The sequence below is a fragment of the Microcaecilia unicolor genome, chromosome 2 (assembly GCF_901765095.1).
Source record: "Microcaecilia unicolor chromosome 2, aMicUni1.1, whole genome shotgun sequence".
NCBI classification, from domain to species: Eukaryota; Metazoa; Chordata; class Amphibia; order Gymnophiona; family Siphonopidae; genus Microcaecilia; species Microcaecilia unicolor.
In genome coordinates, this window is record NC_044032.1 from 158,901,315 (window position 1) to 158,921,912 (window position 20,598).

The 20,598-nt window shown below is 47.8% G+C and overlaps 1 protein-coding gene across 2 annotated transcripts in view; it reads right to left on the reverse strand.

The window, feature by feature from the left end:
- The window catches only part of LOC115463176 (polypyrimidine tract-binding protein 3-like), a 224,109-nt gene that overhangs the window by 82,295 nt on the left and 121,216 nt on the right, over nucleotides 1–20,598 (reverse strand). For both annotated transcript variants that reach the window (XM_030193442.1, XM_030193441.1), the window contains exon 9: nucleotides 8,420–8,544. In XM_030193442.1, the coding sequence (XP_030049302.1) occupies nucleotides 8,420–8,544 (125 nt within the window). The remainder of the gene's footprint in view (nucleotides 1–8,419; nucleotides 8,545–20,598) is intronic.

A 20,598-nucleotide genomic window follows, 5' to 3' on the forward strand; every position in this document is an offset into this window, starting at 1 on the left:
TATTCTCAGGGCCGGTCTTTGCAAGTGCAGGGCCCTATGCAGACCAATTTCATGGGGCCCCATTCTAGCCCCGCCCCCACCCTAGCTCCACCCCACCCCTCCCTCTGAGCTCCAGGACCGACCACCCCTCCCTCTGAGCTCCAAGGCCATCCCCAGGGCTCCCCAGCTCCCTCCCTCCTAGCTCCAAGGCCTCCTGGCTTCCCTCCCAGCTCCAAGGCCGGCCTCTCTCTCCCCCCTCCCAGCTCCAAGGCCGGCCGGTCTCTCTCTCTCCCTCCCACCCACCCACCAACTCCAAGGCCTCCCACCCGGCCTCCCACCCAGCTCCAAGGCCGGTCTCTCTCTCTCTCCCTCCCACCAGCTCCAAGGCCCCCCTCCCAGCTCCAAGGCCTCCCTCCCTCTGAGTTTTAAAAGTTACCGCGGCTCGTCAACGTCGGGTTAAACTCTACTGCTGCTGACCTTCTCACATTCAGGCAGAGGTTTCATTTATAAAAGTTCGATCCGTTTCATTTTTAAAAATTTGAGATGAAATACAGACATTTTAGAACGAGTGATTAGCCCTGCTTTCTACAGTTGGCGTGGTCTTCAAGAATATGCGCAATCAATGAAACTAAAAGGCACTTTAATGACAAATTCAGAAGTGGTATAGCCCGGTGTCCTCCCTGTTCCCCCTTGTCCTTTGGACTATTCCGATGCTGCATTTGTAGGAAGGAGGGCTGTTTGTGTTTTGTTTTTTTAAATTGAGGTTTTGTTTGAAGTTTGGTTTTAAGTGTTTAGCGTTCAGTTAACGTTGAAAACAGTAAGTACTAAGGTCTATAAATTAAGTAAACGTGTATTTGAGAAAGTAGATTGTAAAAGGGGAGAGGTGGAAGTCTTTAGTTTGACTTGAGGCCATTGGTCTATTTTCTTTTTGAATGAGAGAAAGGTGCTGGTTCAAAGAGGCGACTCGTTTGGGGGGAGAGTGGGAACGCAAGTATTTTTTTTTCCCGCCAAGTTGGTTTGAGGAGTTTCTTTGGCTGTCACGTTCCCTGCGTTGGGCAAGGTGCGCAGGCCAGGTTGCTTAAGCGGTTGCTGGTTTTTCTTGGGTTGGGCATGGGTGGGCCGCGTGAATTCGTTGTAATTCGCCGAGGTTGAAGACTTGTTCGGTTTCTGCGGGATGTTCTTTCCTGAACTCCGAGGACTGGAGCTTGGGTGGTCGGGCTGGGGTGACTTCAGGCGCGCCGCGCGGGGCCCCCTTGAGCACGAGGCCCTATGCAGTCGACTCGCCCTAAGACCGGCCCTGTGTATTCTATACTACAGATACACATAGCTTGCATTTTATTTTAAGGTTACATGAAATCAGTTCATAGACATATGCTATCCTTTTGAACAGTTCAGCCTTAATGAACACTGACGTAATAATTTCTGCTAATCTAGAAATCTCTTTACTTAGCTTCAATGAACAAAGTCTTACAACTACAAATCACTTGACATGAAAGGTAAATCCTTACTACAAACCAACAATGTCTCAGTATTCTTAAGATTAATGACAAAACTGCTCTGAGTCAACTATCGCTTCACTACCCTTAAACAACCTGTCATAGGTATATACTAAGGACCATATGAAGCCTGAAAAGGTCCAGAATGCTTGATAGCAACAGCCTAAAAACAATAAGAGATATAACCCCTCTATATCATCACACAAGGGCCTCAAGTGAATAACAGAGAGACATAAGGATAGAGTGGATCTCTGTGGAACCCCAGACTCAACCATTGCCCCTTTTGAAACCCGACATCTCATCTGTACTTCTGTACCAATCCAAGAGCTGAGTTTATGCTCATTTCTCAGAGTCATCTAAGAAGACTAGAATGGTCTATCATATGAAAGGCAGATGAAATATGTAAATGACAAACATTTAAATAAGTCGTATCAGTACTATCAAGACCATCTGGACTATCAAACACGGAGCTTAAAAGTTTTAATTCCATGACCAACAGAGAAACCAAGGTGCTGATCCATACAAATTGCGTTCATTCATACATAGTATGTTTGGCCAACATAGTAAATGATGGCAGATGAAGACCTGTATGGTCAATCCAGTCTGCCCACCAAGATAAACTCATTTTACATGGTATGCTTCCGGAAGGAGTGGGAGATAGACTCTTTACCTGAGATGACCGAGTAGTAACTTTTAAACATTTTCCTGAAGACGCCAAAGAGGCAAAATGTGAACTCATGTAGGGAACATCACATTTGGAAACACCAAGTTTTCTATGAGAGGACAAATGGATTTTAATACATGAATAAGAGCAAAGGTTGGTCACGAAAGCATAATGGCAGCCAGCAAATATCATCTAATAGCACACAGAACTTCACACGGACAAGAGCCAAGACCATCAGATACGAGATATAAACCACAAGACAAGTACCATTTTATATATAGTTTAAGACTCAAATACAAATAGAGACTGCAACATAAGCCAAATTCTTGCAATTGCATCTTGTGGCAAGGAATAGGAGTTCTGTGCGATGATGTTCTTAATATTGTTGTGCTGACAGCTGGAGCCATTACAAATGGTGATTTGGTACTACAATACACACTGAGCACATAAAAATATTTATATAAAAATTTACAAATGATTTATCCAAGGTAATAACTGGTATGAATTAATGTGAGTCAATAGATAAACTGATACTAGATTGAACGGGTAAGACCCTTATATTGACAGTTATTACATTTTAACCGCCAGACCCTTGACCATTCTTCTAACGTTCGGAGATCTGTACTCATCATTTCTATTCCCTCCAGGGTATCCACTTTAGTGGCTATTTTCGTGTCATCCACAAAAAGGCAAACCTTTCCATCCAACCCTTCAGCAATCTCTCTCACAAATATATTAAACAGAATAGGCCCCAGCACCGACCCCTGAGGAACTCTACTGCTCACCTTCCTTTCCTCTGAGCGGATTCCATTTACCACCACCCTCTGCCACCTGTCGGTCAACCAGTTTCTTATCCAGTTCACCACTTTTGGTCCTAAGTTCAACCCTTTTGGCTTATTCACGAGTCTTCTGTGGGGGACCGTATCAAAGGCTTTGCTGAAATCCAAGTAGATTACATCTAGCACACGTCCTTCATCAATTTCTTTGGTCACCCAGTCAAAGAAGTCAATAAGATTCATTTGGCAGGATTTTCCTTTGGTAAAGCCACGTTGCCTTGGGGCCTGTAACCCATTGGCTTCTAGAAAGTTAACTATCCTTTCTTTCAGCAACAACTCCATTATTTTTCCTACCACTGATGTGAGACTTACCGGTCTGCAGTTTCCCACTTCTTCCCTGTCTCCACTTTTGTGGAGAGGGACCACATCCGCTCGTCTTCAGTTTCGCAGTACCTCTCCTGTCTCTAAAGATCTATTAAATAAATCTTTAAGAGGTCCGCCAGGATCTCTCTGAGCTCCCTCAGTATCCTGGAACGTATCCCATCTGGCCCCTTAGTTTTGTCCACCTTCTCAAGCTGTTTATAAACTCTTTCTTCCGTAAACGGCGCAGTATCCACTCCATTCCCAGATGTTCCTTTGGCAGCCAACCGTGGTCCTTCTCCAGGATTTTACGCCGTGAACACAGAAGAGAATTAATTGTTTAGAACGTTCGCTTTATCTTCATCACTCTACACATAGCCATGCTCATCTTTCAGTTTCGTAATTCCATTCATATCTTTTTGCCTTTCTCCAATATAACTGAAAAAGGTCATCACCTCTCTTTACATCTTTAGACATTTTTTCTTCCGCTCATGCTTTCGCTAGCCGTATTTCCCTCTTTGCTTCTTTAAATTTAATCTGATAATCTTTTCCATGATCTTCTCGTTGCGTTCTTTTGTATTTCTTGAACAAAGCCTCTTTTGCTCTTATTTTTTCAGGTACTTGTTTGGAGAACCATATAGGCTTCCTGCTTTTCTTGTTTTTGTTTACTCTCCTCACATAAAGATCAGTCGCCATATATATAAAGCAGCCTTTAGCTTGGACCACAGTATTTCCACATCTCCTACACCTTCCCACGCCAACAGTGGAAGGTATGCCAGGCGCAAGTGTTGGAATAATGTATTGTATTTTACATGCATTGTCTGTCAGCAATTTTGTCTCTATGATTACTCTGTGACCTCTGATGTGAATTACCTAGAGAGGTCACACCCATGCAACTTCCTGTGGGGGTGGTTAGGCACAGCACATGGAGCTCATGATCTCTCCTAACCTGAGGATCTATGGTGTGAGCATCCATTACCATCTAAGCATATGGAAAGTGCTGATAATCCAAATGTATAGTATTATGGTTATATAAGCCTGCCTGAATATCAATCAAACTACAAACTGTGAGTAAACAGATGTTTTGTTACTTCAACTTTAAAGTGACTCAGCAGTGAATTATTCTGGGGTGTATGTGAGAGAGATGAAGAAAAGAAATTAACATTTCTAAAGCTGAAGCTGTGTGTATAAAATCTGCTAATTATTTACTACAAATAATCCAACAGCAAGCACCCCCGATACTGATGCACATTGCTGCATAAGGCCATCCAGCATCTCAGGGAGCAAGGCCGAATGTGCTCATCAAGGGCTGACAACGGGAAAAGCTTGGATGCTGGTTAGGGCGCAGGTTGCACAACTGCTGGGGACAATACGAGAGCAGGATCTCGGCTGCTTGGAGACTGTCACAGGGGCACCTCCTGTTTGGAGGGACAGCGGTCCTCCTGGTGCAGATGCTTCTCGGGTGCTGAATCCTTCGATGTCCCGGAGCTCCCAGCACCATGTATAGAGTTTGACCGATGACGATGCTTCTTGGCCTTTGCCTGAAGCACATCACCCAGGCTCCTCGGTACCGACGTCAAATCCAATGGACAGTCCTGGGGGGCCTGCAATGCAGGAGACCTCGAGACAGGTGGAGGCCCACTCAACGCTTCACTGCTCCCAGTGGGTAAAGGTCTTGAAGCAGCCATGCCTACAGAAGCTCCTGATGCCTCTGCGATGCTCGACATTGGTGCAGACGCTGAGGAACCGGACCTGGCTTCAAAAATCTTCTCAGGAAATCTGGGTCATCTTCTTTACATGTAGACAGAGAACACAGTTAGCAGGGCTATGGTCAGGCCCAAGACACTGCAGACACCAAGAACGGGTGTCATTCCCTGAGATGGTTCGATTGTACCGGGTACAGCGCTTGAAGCCACTGGGAGTCTTCGTGGACATGGACGGGAAGACCTTGCCGGCCAAATCAAATGACTCAATGGTGCCTGAAAAAAGGGTAAAGGCATGAAAAAAGAAGGGAAGAACCTGACCAGAGTCAGGGCCTAAAAATGGCCAGTGACGTTGAAAAAGAAAGAAAACTTGAACTTAGGCAATACTTGCCAATAAAATAAAGGACAGGTTTTAAAGGTACAAAATAAGAAACCCACAATAAAAAAATTAAAAGAAAACAGCCATAAGGCACTCAAAAGCTCTCTGAACCGGGCGCGTGAGAAAAAGGACCAAAAAAACCGCAGGTGCTCCTCATGCAGAAAGAAAAGAACTGAGGAGACTGCTTTCACAAGATGGGCGGAAAGCCACGGTTGAGCAAGGCTCACACTTCACAAAGCTCTAATTTTTTTTTACTTTGGCATAAATACTGGACTGGGCGACGCGGATTGGCGCCTACTCATATGTGAGAATATGCAAGCCTGCTTGTCCTCAGAGAATAATACCTAACATTCTATTTGCTTTTTTAGCTGCCATCATCCGCTGAGCAGAGGGTTTCAATGTATCATCAATGATGTCTAGATCCTATTCCTGGTCGGTGACTCCTAATGTAGAACCTTGCATTATGTAGCTATAATTTGGGTTCCTGTTTCACACATGCATCACTTTGCACTTGCTCACATTAAACGTCATCTGCCATTTAGATGCCCAGTCTCCCAGTGTCATAAGGTCCTCTTGCGATTTAACAACTTTGAATAACTTTGTGTCATCAGCAAATTTAATTACCTCACTAATTACTCCTATCTCTAGATCATTTATAAATATGTTAAAAAGCAGCAGTCCCAGCATAGACCCCTAAAACATACTAGCTCTACTCCCATGGTTAATGGTTGGTAGGTATTTTTCTGCAAATCCCTTGAACTTTTTTCTTCAAATGTTGTGTGGTTCTGGTCATGCAATTCAATTATCGTTTCATCAGTCCAAAACACTTTGATCCAAAAGTTAAGGCTTTTTTTCTACCAATGTTTCTGACAGTTTAAATTGCTAGATGGAAGCGGATAAAGCCTCCCATTACCTTTTAAGAGCAAATTTTCATTTCCAGATGCTCAGATGGCTGCTTAGAGAAGCCCAGGTTGTTGAAAGTAGAAAGAACACTAATAACCTAAGACACTAGATCAGAGTACTTGTTCTACTATGAAATTGAAATTGACTAAATTGAAGACCTAATAAGTTCACCAACTTTTTGGGCCTTAACAAATTTTCAAAATAATCATAACAACAATGATAATGAATCAACTGGAGGAATTTTATTTATTTGTTCAAAAACTTATAACACACAACCCAAAAGTTCTTGGCAGTTAACAAAATATCAAACATATAAACGGCGAGTGACCGACTCACTCGCAAATGCGCAGTAGAGACTTCCCTCTCTGTCCCACCCCCGCGTCAATACGTGATGACGAGGGCGGGACAGAGAGGGAAACTGCGCCGCCGAGGTTGATACCGCACCCGCCCACCCGAGGTCACCGCTACCGTTACCCCCCCACACACCCGGCCCGGGCCCTCTCTCTCTCCGCTACTAAACTTACACATCCATTCGCCGGAACGCAGCACGCACATCAGCTGAGCTGCCATCGGCCTTCCTTCCCTGCCTGTGTCCCGCCCTCGCTGACATTATGTCACAGGAGGGCGGGACACAGGCAGAGAAGGAAGGGCCGACGGCAGCTCAGCTGATGTGCGTGCTGCATTCCGGCGAATGGATGTGTAAGTTTAGTAGCGGAGAGAGAGAGGGCCCAGGCCGGGTGGAGGGATGGCGGCGACTCCGGGGGGGGGGGGGGGGGGGGGGGGGGGGGGGGGAACGGTAGCGGTGGCGACCTCGCGGGGAGGGAGGGGGAAGGAAGGAAAACCCCAATACCAGCCCGTTTTTACGGGCTCAACTGCTAGTACATATATAAAATCATAAAATAAACATTTTTCTCACAAACAAAAATTCAAACATACAAAAACATATAAGGTCCATCAAGTACAGTATCCTGCTTCCAACAGTGACCAATCCAGGTCACAAGCACCTGGCAGGATTCCAAAAGAGTAAATAGATTCTATGCTACTTATCTCAGGAATAAACAGAGGATTTTCCCCAAGTCCACCGTAACAGTTTATGGACAATTCCTCCAGAAAGCTGTCCAACTATTTTTAAAACCCTGCTAAGCCAACAGCTTTTACCACATTCTCTAGAAAAATTCCAGAACTTAATTACATGTTGAGTGAAGACATTTTTTTGCCAATTTGTTTTAAATATACTACTTAGTAACTTCACTCCATGCCCCTTCTACATTTGGACAAATAAATTATTCATGTCTACCTCTTCCACTCCACTCTGTTTTACAAACCTCTTATATCTCCCTTCAGCCATTTCTTCTAAAGCTTTAATATCTTTAGACTTTCTTCATTTGGGGGGGGGGGGCAGGGGGTATTATTCCGTTCTCTTTTATCGTTCTCTGCACCTTTTCTAATTCAGCTGTATTTTGAGATGTGGTGACCACAACTGCAGACAATATTCAAGGTGCAGTCACACCATGGAGCGATGTAGAGGCATTATAATATTCTGTTTTATTCTCCATTCCTTTCCTAATAATTCATAACACTCTATTTGCCTTCTTGGCCTCTGCGGCACACTAAGCAGAGGATTTCAACGTACCTCAACAATGATACCTATATCCTTTTCCTGAATGGTAATTCCTAATGCGGAACCCTGCATCATGTAGCTATAGTTTGGGTTGCTCTTCCCTACACGCATCACTTTGTAGTTGCTCAAATTAAATTTCATCTACCATTTGGATGCCCCATCTTCCGGTCTACTAAGGTCTTCTTGCAGTCTCTCACAAAAATTTGCACATGCCAAATTTACAATGTGCTAAAACCAGCAAAGTAACAATTCCATGTTAAAAATATTAAAGATATTTATTTTACTGCCTTTTGGAAGAAATTCACCCAAGGTGGTGTACAGCCAAAGTAACCTGGAGATGAGCAAATGTTGAATTTAACTTTTTACCATGTTATGTCAACTTTTGTTCACTTAGGGATTCATTAAATCACAATTTGACCAAAAATGCCTAAAATCTGATATACAACTGTACCATCATTTATTAAAAAGAGGATGATAGAACCTTAAAGCACTTCTATTTCAAGCTACATCTTAATATCAGAAACCACTCTACACTTACATCAGGGTTAAGGTTGCTGACGAGCAGAACAGTGTTTCCTGGGTTGCCAGCTATGCCTGGAATTGCCATACGCCCAGTAATTGCAAGTGGGGCAAGAGCTCCGGGAACAGCTGAGACTGAAAGACCTGAAAACCAAATCACAAATACCTGTTTAAAGGGAGTAAAAAAGGAAGTATTAAGCACTACCAGACAGGGGTAGGAAGAGCTAATCAATCAAGCCCATTTTTTCTAATTTTTCATAACATTTGTGATCTTTGATTACATGCTTCCCTGTGTGTCTTGGATCAACTAGCTCTCAGAGCACATTAATGCAGGAAGGGGAAACGGGTAAATAATCAATTTGTTTTATGGTATAATGTTAAATGCGCTTAAGATTCTGTTGCTAAAATATTTAATCAGCTTGGCCTCCTTTATTAATGTATTCTCTGCAGTTAAACTGATCAGCACACATACAAAACAAATAATTATCAGCATCTAAACTATACTGCGTTAGTGTAAATTACTTGCTGGGAGTAGATTTACAAAGTGGGTGTTAAGACTTGTTAGGAAAAGCTTATGAATAGTGTAAATGGGATTGCCTCAGTTCTGTCTGACCTGTATTGATAGATTAAGGATTCCCACATCTGTCCTTGTACTGCCACATCCACTTGGGTTTTAATTGTAGTTAATAAGAAACTTATATTCTACCTTTTCAGTTTGGTAAAATGTACCATGCAGATTACATCATTAACCAAAACAATCGTACATTAAATGAAATACAATTATATAAAAACATGTATTTAAAAATACAAACAACCAAAACTAAGAGGCAGATGCACTAAACGTTTTTCATCGTTAAATGAGCCCTCGGGGAAGAATTTCCGATCCTTTCCATGCACTAAAGCCTATTTTTCGACGGTAGTAGCAGCTAACGAAAACGGAATGGAGATGAGCAATTAGTGTGAAAACCCCATTGAAACGACATGCACTAACCTTTTCCGATTGCCTTTACGCAGGAAAAAGGCAGGAAAACTAACGAGAGGTCTGGACAGCTCCGTGGCAGGAAAAAGTGTTAAGTGAAAAAATAAACAAACTTTGAGCCAATCCCAGCGCATTAGCAGAGCTAAAAGCGCTGTGATTGGTCCAAAGGACCTCAGAAAACACATAAAAAAATAAAAATAAAAAAGGATCGGGAGGGGGCAAGGGCGCTCATCAGGAGCGTCCTGTACGGACGGCCTTGCCCCCCCCCCGCTGCTCCCCACTTTCCGCTGCTCCCCCACCCCGAAAAAGCAAACTTGTAGAAGCCCCTGCCCCCCTCCCTTCCTCACTACTCTCAGCTCCGCCTCCCGACATCCTCCGTCTGTGCCCCGCCCCCTTTGGGGATCGTCGCCGCCATTCCCCTTCTCCATCGGGCCCCCCTCCCTCTTACCAGGCCCGTGCAGCGCCTCTCTCCTCTGTCCGAAGGCGCTGCACGGGCAAGAAGAACGCTGAATCAGCTGATGCCTGCCTTCGCGATAGAGCGTCTTTCTCCTCCTGACGTCAGACAGGGGCGGGCCCAGGAGGAGAAAGACGCTCTATCGATGCCATCGCGAAAAAGAATAACACCTCTTTGTGGAATCTTTTCTGGAAGCAAGCAAGACTCGGGAGACACTCTCTGGAAGACTCAACGAAACCCACACTATCAACATCCAGACCGTGTGAGCCAGAGATTGGAGGTTGGGATGTAGAAGTGCCCCCTCGTTCTGCGTAATGAGAGCTGGAAAACATTCCAACTCCAGAAGAAGAGGGAACCATATCTGACGCGGCTAGAAGGGAGCTATCAGAATCATGGCTCCACAATTTTGCTTGAGAATCAGCAAAGTCTTTTCCACCAGAGGTATAGGAGGATACGCATACAGAAAGCCTATTCCCCAATGAAGGAGAAAGGCATCCGATGCTAGCCTGCCGTGAACCTGCAGCCTGGAATAGAACTGAGGGACTTTGTGATTGGACTAAGTATCAAAAGATCCACTGAGGGGGTATCTCACTTCCGGAAGATCTCTCGAGCTACAGCCATGCTCAACAACCATGACTGTAGCATTATCCTGCTCAGCCTGTCGGCCAGACTGCTGTTTACGCCAACTAGATAAGTTGCTTGGAGAAAACATGCCGCGTTGGCGGGCCCACCGCTACATCTGCATGGCATCCTGACTCAGAGGGCAAGATCCAGTACTCCTTTGTTATCGAGTACATTACAACCCGATTGTTTGGTTGAATTAAAATAATTTGGTTGGATAGCCAGGAGGGATGCAACCTTCGTCAGCAGACCCACTCGATGCATCACTGTACCCAACGTGCATTGGTCTCTATCGGACTCAAAAATTGATCTTCTTTGGGCATCCCTGGCAAGTAGCATACGTCTCGTCTTTGAGACACTACTTGCACTTCTCAGGGAGATGATCCGGCCCAAGACACATCCGCCGATGCGCCCGAATGACCTGCAAAGCAGGAAGCGCTGAGGCGTGTGGAGACTCACTCGATGCATCCGGTTGCAGCGGGTACAAGGTTTAAAGACAGTGGTGTGCTGGAACAGGCTCTCACAGCTCTCAAGAGCCATTTGTTAAGAATTAAAGAATTTTGGGACTTTAACAAATGGATCCTAAAATGTGGGCTTGTTTTACTTTGCTGGCGAGAGAGAGCCCACAGATAACAATTTACCAGCACACTCTTGTTTAATAAGAAAAAAGAAAAAAAGAAACTTATAAAGAAAAACTTATAAGTTTTGATTCTCATTTCAGACACAGCCCCTTGTGACTCTGGCAAATACTTAACCTTTCCTTGCCCCAGGTACAAAAAGTACCTGTATATGTAAGCCACAATGAGCCTGCCATGAGAAAGTACAAATGAAAAAATAAAGAACACCCAAAAGGGTAAAATAAAAAAGAGATTTAACTCCGAGGACCTGAAGAAAACACGAAGCACTAACGAACTCCGTGTCTCCTCAGACGCGGAAAAAGAAGAACTGAGGGGCGTGTCCGCACAGCGAGCGGGAAGATGTGTGCGCACATGCGCAGTGCGATCGCTCGTGCGATGGAACGTCGTAAAAGAGATTTTTAGATTTTGCTTTGAAATCCTCTGGGGCCGACGTGACGTCACCCCACTTGTGAGAATATCAGCCTGCTTGTCTTCGGAGAATGCTAAGTTACTTACCTGTAGCAGATGTTCTCCAAGGACAGCAGGACACATCTCTCACCTGTGGGTGACATTATCCGAAGGAGTCAGGGGCAGACACTCCCCAGTTTCTAATAGAAGCTTTTAAACTTCCAGTTTGGGGAGATGCACTGACAATTTTTACACTCCATATTTGCAGATAGTTGCTTCTGTGACCCTTAAATTCTGTCTCCCTACATAAGATGTTTGGCTCTAAAGAAAAGAAAACTGATGTCATCTTTCCTCCTGTAGCCAGAGCAAAACATCCAAACAAGACTGGTCGACGCCTATCAAAATGGCCATGTCGTGGGATATGTCGGAATTTCTGGAGCTGTTCCTTGCTGAACTCAGCCAGATCAAGCTGCTAATGCAAGGTAGTGCACAGCAGGTCACCAACCACAAATCGGACCTGGCAATTCTAAGCATGAAGGTACAGGCTTTGGGTGAACAAGGAATACTGGATGGTAAGATCCTAACTTTAGAAAATGAGTTACTCGGCTTGAGGCAACAAGGCAAACTGGTAGACCATATCCAGTTTGATTTAGAACATAATCACAATCATCGGAACAACTTGCACATCTCAGGTCTCCAAGAAAGAATGGAAGGATCCAACCCACTTATATTTAAAGAGCAATGGCTCCCTAATATTTTGGGCCTACAGTTCCAGCATCCATTGAGGTAGAAAGCGAATGCTACATACCTGTAGAAGGTATTCTCCGAGGACAGCAGGCTGATTGTTCCCATTGATGGGTGACGTCCACGGCAGCCCCTCCAATCAGAATCTTCACTAGCAAAAGCCTTTGCTAGTCCTCGCGCGCCGATGCGCATGCGCGGCCGTCTTCCCGCCCGAAACCGGCTCGTGCCAGCCAGTCTCATATGTAGCAAGACAAAGAGAAGGGAAGACACAACTCCAAAGGGGAGGCGGGCGGGTTTGTGAGAACAATCAGCCTGCTGTCCTCGGAGAATACCTTCTACAGGTATGTAGCATTCGCTTTCTCCGAGGACAAGCAGGCTGCTTGTTCCCACTGATGGGGTATCCCTAGCCCCCAGGCTCACTCAAAACAACAAACATGGTCAATTGGGCCTCGCAACAGCGAGGACATAACTGAGATTGACCTAACAATTTATCCAACTAACTGAGAGTGCAGCCTGGAACAGAATAAACATGGGCCTAGGGGGGTGGAGTTGGATTCTAAACCCCGAACAGATTCTGAAGCACTGACTGCCCGAACCGACTGTCACGTCGGGTATCCTGCTGCAGGCAGTAATGAGATGTGAATGTGTGGACAGATGACCACGTTGCAGCTTTGCAAATCTCTTCAATAGTGGCTGACTTCAAGTGGGCTACCGACGCTGCCATGGCTCTAACATTATGAGCCGTGACATGACCCTCAAGAGCCAGCCCAGCCTGGGCATAAGTGAAGGAAATGCAATCTGCTAGCCAATTGGATATGGTGCGTTTCCCCACAGCCACTCCCCTCCTGTTGGGATCAAAAGAAACAAACAATTGGGCGGACTGTCTGTTGGGCTGCGTCCGCTCCAGATAGAAGGCCAATGCTCTCTTGCAGTCCAATGTGTGCAGCTGACGTTCAGCAGGGCAGGAATGAGGACGGGGAAAGAATGTTGGCAAGACAATTGACTGGTTCAGATGGAACTCAGACACAACCTTCGGCAAGAACTTAGGGTGAGTGCGGAGGACTACTCTGTTATGATGAAATTTGGTGTAAGGAGCCTGGGCTACCAGGGCCTGAAGCTCACTGACTCTACGAGCTGAAGTAACTGCCACCAAGAAAATGACCTTCCAGGTCAAGTACTTCAGATGGCAGGAGTTCAGTGGCTCAAAAGGAGGTTTCATCAGCTGGGTGAGAACGACATTGAGATCCCATGACACTGTAGGAGGTTTGACGGGGGGCTTTGACAAAAGCAAACCTCTCATGAAGCGAACAACTAAAGGCTGTCCTGAGATCGGCTTACCTTCCACACGGTAATGGTATGCACTGATTGCACTAAGGTGAACCCTTACAGAGTTGGTCTTGAGACCAGACTCAGACAAGTGCAGAAGGTATTCAAGCAGGGTCTGTGTAGGACAGGAGCGAGGATCTAAGGCCTTGCTGTCACACCAGACGGCAAACCTCCTCCATAAAAAGAAGTAACTCCTCTTAGTGGAATCTTTTCTGGAAGCAAGCAAGACACGGGAGACACCCTCTGACAGACCCAAAGAGGCAAAGTCTACACTCTCAACATCCAGGCCGTGAGAGCCAGGGACCGGAGGCTGGGATGCAGAAGCGCCCCTTCGTTCTGTGTGATGAGGGTCAGAAAACACACCAATCTCCACGGTTCTTCGGAAGATAACTCCAGAAGAAGAGGGAACCAGATCTGACGCGGCCAAAAGGGAGCAATCAGAATCATGGTGCCTCGGTCTTGCTTGAGTTTCAACAAAGTCTTCCCCACCAGACGTATGGGAGGATAAGCATACAGTAGACCTTCCCCCCCAGTCCAGGAGGAAGGCATCCGATGCCAGTCTGCCGTGGGCCTGAAGCCTGGAACAGAACTGAGGGACCTTGTGGTTGGCTCGAGATGCGAAGAGATCTACCAAGGGGGTGCCCCACGCTTGGAAGATCTGTCGCACCACTCGGGAGTTGAGCGACCACTCGTGAGGTTGCATGATCCTGCTCAACCTGTCGGCCAGACTGTTGTTTACGCCTGCCAGGTATGTGGCTTGGAGCACCATGCCGTGACGGCGAGCCCAGAGCCACATGCTGACGGCTTCCTGACACAGGGGGCAAGATCCGGTGCCCCCCTGCTTGTTGATGTAATACATGGCATAATACATGGCAACCTGGTTGTCTGTCTGAATTTGGATAATTTGGTGGGACAGCCGATCTCTGAAAGCCTTCAGAGCGTTCCAGACCGCTCGCAACTCCAGAAGATTGATCTGCAGATCGCGTTCCTGGAGGGGCCAGCTTCCTTGGGTGTGAAGCCCATCGACATGAGCTCCCCACCCCAGGAGAGACGCATCCGTAGTCAGCACTTTTTGTGGCTGAGGAATTTGGAAAGGACGTCCCAGAGTCAAATTGGACCAAATTGTCCACCAATACAGGGATTTGAGAAAACTTGTGGACAGGTGGATCACGTCTTCTAGATCCCCAGCAGCCTGAAACCACTGGGAAGCTAGGGTCCATTGAGCAGATCTCATGTGAAGGCGGGCCATGGGAGTCACATGAACTGTGGAGGCCATGTGGCCCAGCAATCTCAACATCTGCCGAGCTGTGATCTGCTGAGACGCTCGCACCCGCGAGACGAGGGACAACAAGTTGTTAGCTCTCGCCTCTGGGAGATAGGCACGAGCCGTCCGAGAATCCAGCAGAGCTCCTATGAATTCGAGTCTCTGCACTGGGAGAAGATGGGACTTTGGATAATTTATCACAAACCCCAATAAGCTCCAGAAGGCTAATAGTCATCTGCATGGACTGTAGAGCTCCTGCCTCGGATGTGTTCTTCACCAGCCAATCGTCGAGATAAGGGAACACATGCACTCCCAGTCTGCGAAGTGCCGCTGCTACCACAGCCAAGCACTTCGTGAACACTCTGGGCGCAGAGGCGAGCCCAAAGGGTAGCACACAGTACTGGAAGTGACGTGTGCCCAGCTGAAATCGCAGATACTGTCTGTGAGCTGGCAGTATCGGGATGTGCGTGTAGGCGTCCTTCAAGTCCAGAGAGCATAGCCAATCGTTTTCCTGAATCATGGGGAGAAGGGTGCCCAGGGAAAGCATCCTGAACTTTTCTTTGACCAGATATTTGTTCAGGACCCTTAGGTCAAGGATGGGACGCATCCCCCCCGTTTTCTTTTCCACAAGGAAGTACCTGGAATAGAATCCCAGCCCTTCCTGCCCGGATGGCACGGGCTCGACCGCATTGGCGCTGAGAAGGGCGGAGAGTTCCTCTGCAAGTACCTGCTTGTGTTGGAAGCTGTAAGACTGAGCTCCCGGTGGACAATTTGGAGGTTTGGAGGCCAAATTGAGGGTGTATCCTTGCCGGACTATTTGAAGAACCCACTGATCGGAGGTTATGAGAGGCCACCTTTGGTGAAAAACTTTCAACCTCCCTCCGACTGGCAGGTCGCCCGGCACTGACACTTGGATGTCGGCTATGCTCTGCTGGAGCCAGTCAAAAGCTCATCCCTTGCTTTTGCTGGGGAGCCGAGGAGCCTTGCTGAGGCGCACGCTGTTGACGAGAGCGAGCGTGCTGGGGCTTAGCCTGGGCCGCAGGCTGTCGAGAAGGAGAATTGTACCTACGCTTACCAGAATAGGGAACAGTCTTCCTTCCCCAAAAAAATCGTCTACCTGTAGAGGTAGAAGCTGAAGGCTGCCGGCGGGAGAACTTGTCGAAAGCGGTATCCCGCTGGTGGAGCTGCTCTACCACCTGCTCAACTTTCTCTCCAAAAATGTTATCCGCACGGCAAGGCGAGTCCGCAATCCGCTGCTGGATCCTATTCTCCAGGTCGGAGGCACGCAGCCATGAGAGTCTGCGCATCACCACACCTTGAGCAGCGGCCCTGGACGCAACATCAAAGGTGTCATACACCCCTCTGGCCAGGAATTTTCTGCACGCCTTCAGCTGCCTGACCACTTCCTGAAAAGGCTTGGCTTGCTCAGGGGGGAGCTTGTCCACCAAGCCCGCCAACTGCCGCACATTGTTCCGCATGTGTATGCTCGTGTAGAGCTGGTAAGACTGGATTTTGGCCACGAGCATAGAAGAATGGTAGGCCTTCCTCCCAAAGGAGTCTAAGGTTCTAGAGTCCTTGCCCGGGGGCGCCGAAGCATGTTCCCTAGAACTCTTAGCCTTCTTTAGGGCCAAATCCACAACTCCAGAGTCGTGAGGCAACTGAGTGCGCATCAGCTCTGGGTCCCCATGGATCCGGTAGTGGGACTCGATCTTCTTGGGAATGTGGGGATTACTTAGTGGCTTGGTCCAGTTCACCAGCAATGTCTTTTTGAGGACATGATGCATGGGTACTGTGGACGCTTCCTTAGGTGGAGAAGGATAGTGCAGGAGCTCAAACATTTCAGCCCTGGGCTCGTCCTCCACAACCACCGGGAAGGGGATGGCCGTAGACATCTCCCGGACAAAGGCCGCAAAAGACAGACTCTCGGGAGGAGAAAGCTGCCTTTCAGGGGAGGGAGTGGGATCAGAAGGAAGGCCATCAGACTCCTCGTCAGAGAAATACCTGATGTCCTCCTCCTCCTCCCACGAGGCCTCACCTTCGGTATCAGACACAAGTTCACGGACCTGTGTCTGAAGCAGTGCCCGGCTCGACTCCGTGGAACCACGGCCACGGTGGGAGCGTCGAGAGGTAGACTCCCTCGCCCGCACCGGCGAAGCTCCCTCCGCCGACGTCGTCGGGGAGCCTTCCTGGGAGGCGACCGCAGTCGGTACCGCACGCGGCACCGATGTCGGAGACCTCACCCCGGGCAAGGGGCCAGCCGACGCCTCACTCGACGGTACCGGAGGCGCAAGCACCCCCGGTACCGGAGGGGAAGGGCGCAACAGCTCTCCCAGGATCTCTGGGAGAACGGCCCGGAGACTCTCGTGCAAAGCGGCTGTGGAGAAAGACGTGGAAGCCGATGCAGGTGTCGATGTCAGAGTCTGTTCCGGGCGTGGAGGCTGTTCATAGTGGAGCGCATCGACACCTCTTGAACAGAGGGTGAGCGGTCCTCTCGGTGCCGATGCCTACTGGGTGCCGACTCCCTCGGCGACCCAGAGCTCTCGGTACCGATACGGGAAGGGGACCGGTGTCGATGCTTCTTCGACTTCTTGGGACGAAGCATGTCACCGGAGCTTCCCGGCACCGACGAGGACGTAGAATCCAGCCGTCGCTTCCTCGGGGCCGAGGCCGAAGAGGGTCGGTCTCGGGGGGGCTGTACCGCAGGAGCCCTCAGGGTAGGGGGAGACCCACCCGAAGGCTCACCGCCACCAGCAGGGGAATGGACAGCCCTCACCTGCACTCCAGTCGAAGCACCACCGTCCGACGACACCAGCAGAAGTGGAGGTCCCGGTACCACCGACGCTGACGCAGCCTTCCGATGTCTCAGCCCCGATGCAGAGGGTCGATGCCTCGATGCACTCGATGCAGTCGCGGCCGAGGACGGAGGTCTAGACGCTGTCGACGTCGATGCACTCGATACTCCCGGTGCCGATGCCGACTAAGAGCCCGAGAACAAAACGTTCCACTGGGCCAATCTCGCTACCTGAGTCCGCTTTTGTAAAAGGGCGCACAGACTACAGGCCTGCGGACGGTGCCCAGCCCCTAGACACTTAAGAAACGACACGTGCCTGTCAGTGAGCGAGATTACCCGGGCGCACTGGGTGCACTTCTTGAAGCCGCTAGGAGACTTCAATGACATGGGCGGAAAAATCACGCCGGCGAGATCAAAACTCGTAATTGCGGTAGGCACTAAAAAGAGGGGAAGAAAAAAATTCGACCCGAGGCCTGAAAAGGGCCTACCCGAAGACGAAAGAAAACTTACCGGGGCAAAAACTGGAAATAGCGGAAAAGGAAAAAGACCGAAAAGGTCCTCTTCCGAAATCCCTTTTTTTTTTTTTTTTTTTTAGTTAGCGAAAGTCAAAAATAGACGCGCGAGGTCGACTTAAGGGGCACGAACGGCGTAACACGACCGTACCGAGCGCGTACAAAAGAAGACTGGCCGGCACGAGCCGGTTTCGGGCGGGAAGACGGCCGCGCATGCGCAGTGCGCATCGGCACGCGAAGACTAGCAAAGGCTTTTGCTAGTGAAGATTCCGATTGGAGGGGCTGCCATGGACGTCACCCATCAGTGGGAACAAGCAGCCTGCTTGTCCTCGGAGAATACACATACCTCAAACCCACGAGACACTCTGATTCTTTTAGGGGCCATGCCCATTCATTCTTAAGATTCCGTGCCATCCTCCGGCTATGGATATCCTCTCTAAGGTGAAAACTATGTCAAGCCATTCACAAGGCTCCAGGATTACAATTCTTCCAGACTTTTCTCCAGCTACTGCCCAAAACAGGAAACAATTACTATCTTTCAGAATACAACTCATGGAGAGGTAGCACTGTATGTTAAAGAGGGCTTTGAATCAAATAGTGAAAATTCTGCAGAAAACAAAACACATCTTGGAATCCCTATAGATTGAAATTCCATGTGTAAAGGGGAAAAAAAAAAAAAAAAAGATAGTAATAGGTGTGTACTATCGCCCACCTGGCCAGGATGAACAGACAGATGTAGAAATGTTATCAGAAATTAGGGAGGCTAACCAACTGGGCAACACAATAATAATGGGCGATTTCAATTACCCCAATATTGACTGGGTAAATGTAACATCAGGGCATGACAGGGAGGTAAAATTCTTTGATGAAATCAAGGACTGCTTTATGGAGCAGTTGGTTCAGGAGCGAACAAGAGAAGGAAAAATTCTAGACCTGGTCCTTAGTGGAGCGCAAGATCAGGTGCTGGGGCTGCTTGGTAACAGTGATCATAATATGATAAGATTTGATATTGACTTTGGAGTAAAGAACACACATGAAATCGTTTAACTTTCAAAAGGAGACTATGATGAAATTAGAAGAATGGTGAAAAAAAAAAAAACTTAGAGGAGCAGCTGTGAAGGTCAAAAATTTACATCAGGCATGGATGCTGTTCAAAAATACCATCCTGGAAGTCCAAGGAATATATTACATGTATTAAAAGGAGGAAAGAAGGCCAAACAACAGCCGGCATGGCATGAGGTGAAGGAAACTATTAGAAAAAAGAAAATCCTTCAGAAAATGGAAGAAGGAACCAACTGAAAATAATAAGAAACAGCATAAGGAATGTCAAGTGAAATGCAAAGTGCTGGTAAGGAAGGCAAAGAGGGACTTTGAAAAAAAAAAAGATTGTGTTGGAGGCAAAAACACATCGTAAACATTTTTTTAAAGATATATTAAAAGAAGCCGGCAAAAAAAAAAAAGCGGTTGAACCGCTACATGACCGAGGGGTTAAAGGGGAAATCAGGGAAGACAAAGCCATAGCAGAGAGATTAAATTAATTCTTTGCTTCAGTCTTCACCGAGGAAGATTTGGCAATGAAGCCATGTAGTGTTTGTAGGGTTCGTAATCGCGCTCCCAATCACTGCCCCGCCCTCGAGGGAACTCTGTATAGTTGCCAGGGAAAGAAACGCAACGTCAGAAGGGACCAACCACAGGCAATCGCTGTCGGTGCCCCGCTCTCCGAGGGCAGGGAAGGCTGCATGGTAACGCGATGTCAGAAGGAGAAGGGACCAACCACAGGCGATCGCACTCGGTCTCACTGCCCCGCCCTCGGAGGGAAGGGAAGGCTGCATAGTAACGCCACGACCAGAGAATAGAGGACCACGGTGGCGGGAAGCACACAAACCACCTGACAGGACTCTCACTTTCAAGAAAGTTGAACTCCGAGGTACGGACAGTGCACTACAAATGCTGGCCCCTACCACGACCAAATGCCTTGGATTTGGCCAGGTTTGAGATGGCCGGCATCGGTTTCCACTGTTGGCGAAAACCAATGCCGGCCATCTCTGACATTTGGCTGGCCCCAACAGTATTATCGAAACGAAAGATGGCTGGCCATCTTTTTCAATAATACGGTTCGGGATCGCTCTTTGCGGCGCCAGCCATATAGATGACTGGCGCCATTCAATTATGCCCCTCCATGTGTATTTCTCTCTTCCACTCTCTGAAAATGAACTCCAAGGTAGACAGACATCAAAGGAGGAGGCAAGTGGAGAGAACGGAAGGGGAGAAGAATCTTTAATCCGCCTGACAGGACTCACTTTCAAAAAAGTTGAACTCCTAGGTACGGACAGTGCACTACAAATGCTGGCCCCTACCACAACCAAATGCCTTGGATTTGGCCGGGTTTGAGATGGCCGGCATCGGTTTCCATTATCAGCGAAAACCGATGCCGGCCATCTCCAACCCGGTCATCTCTGACATTTGGCCGACCCCAACCTTA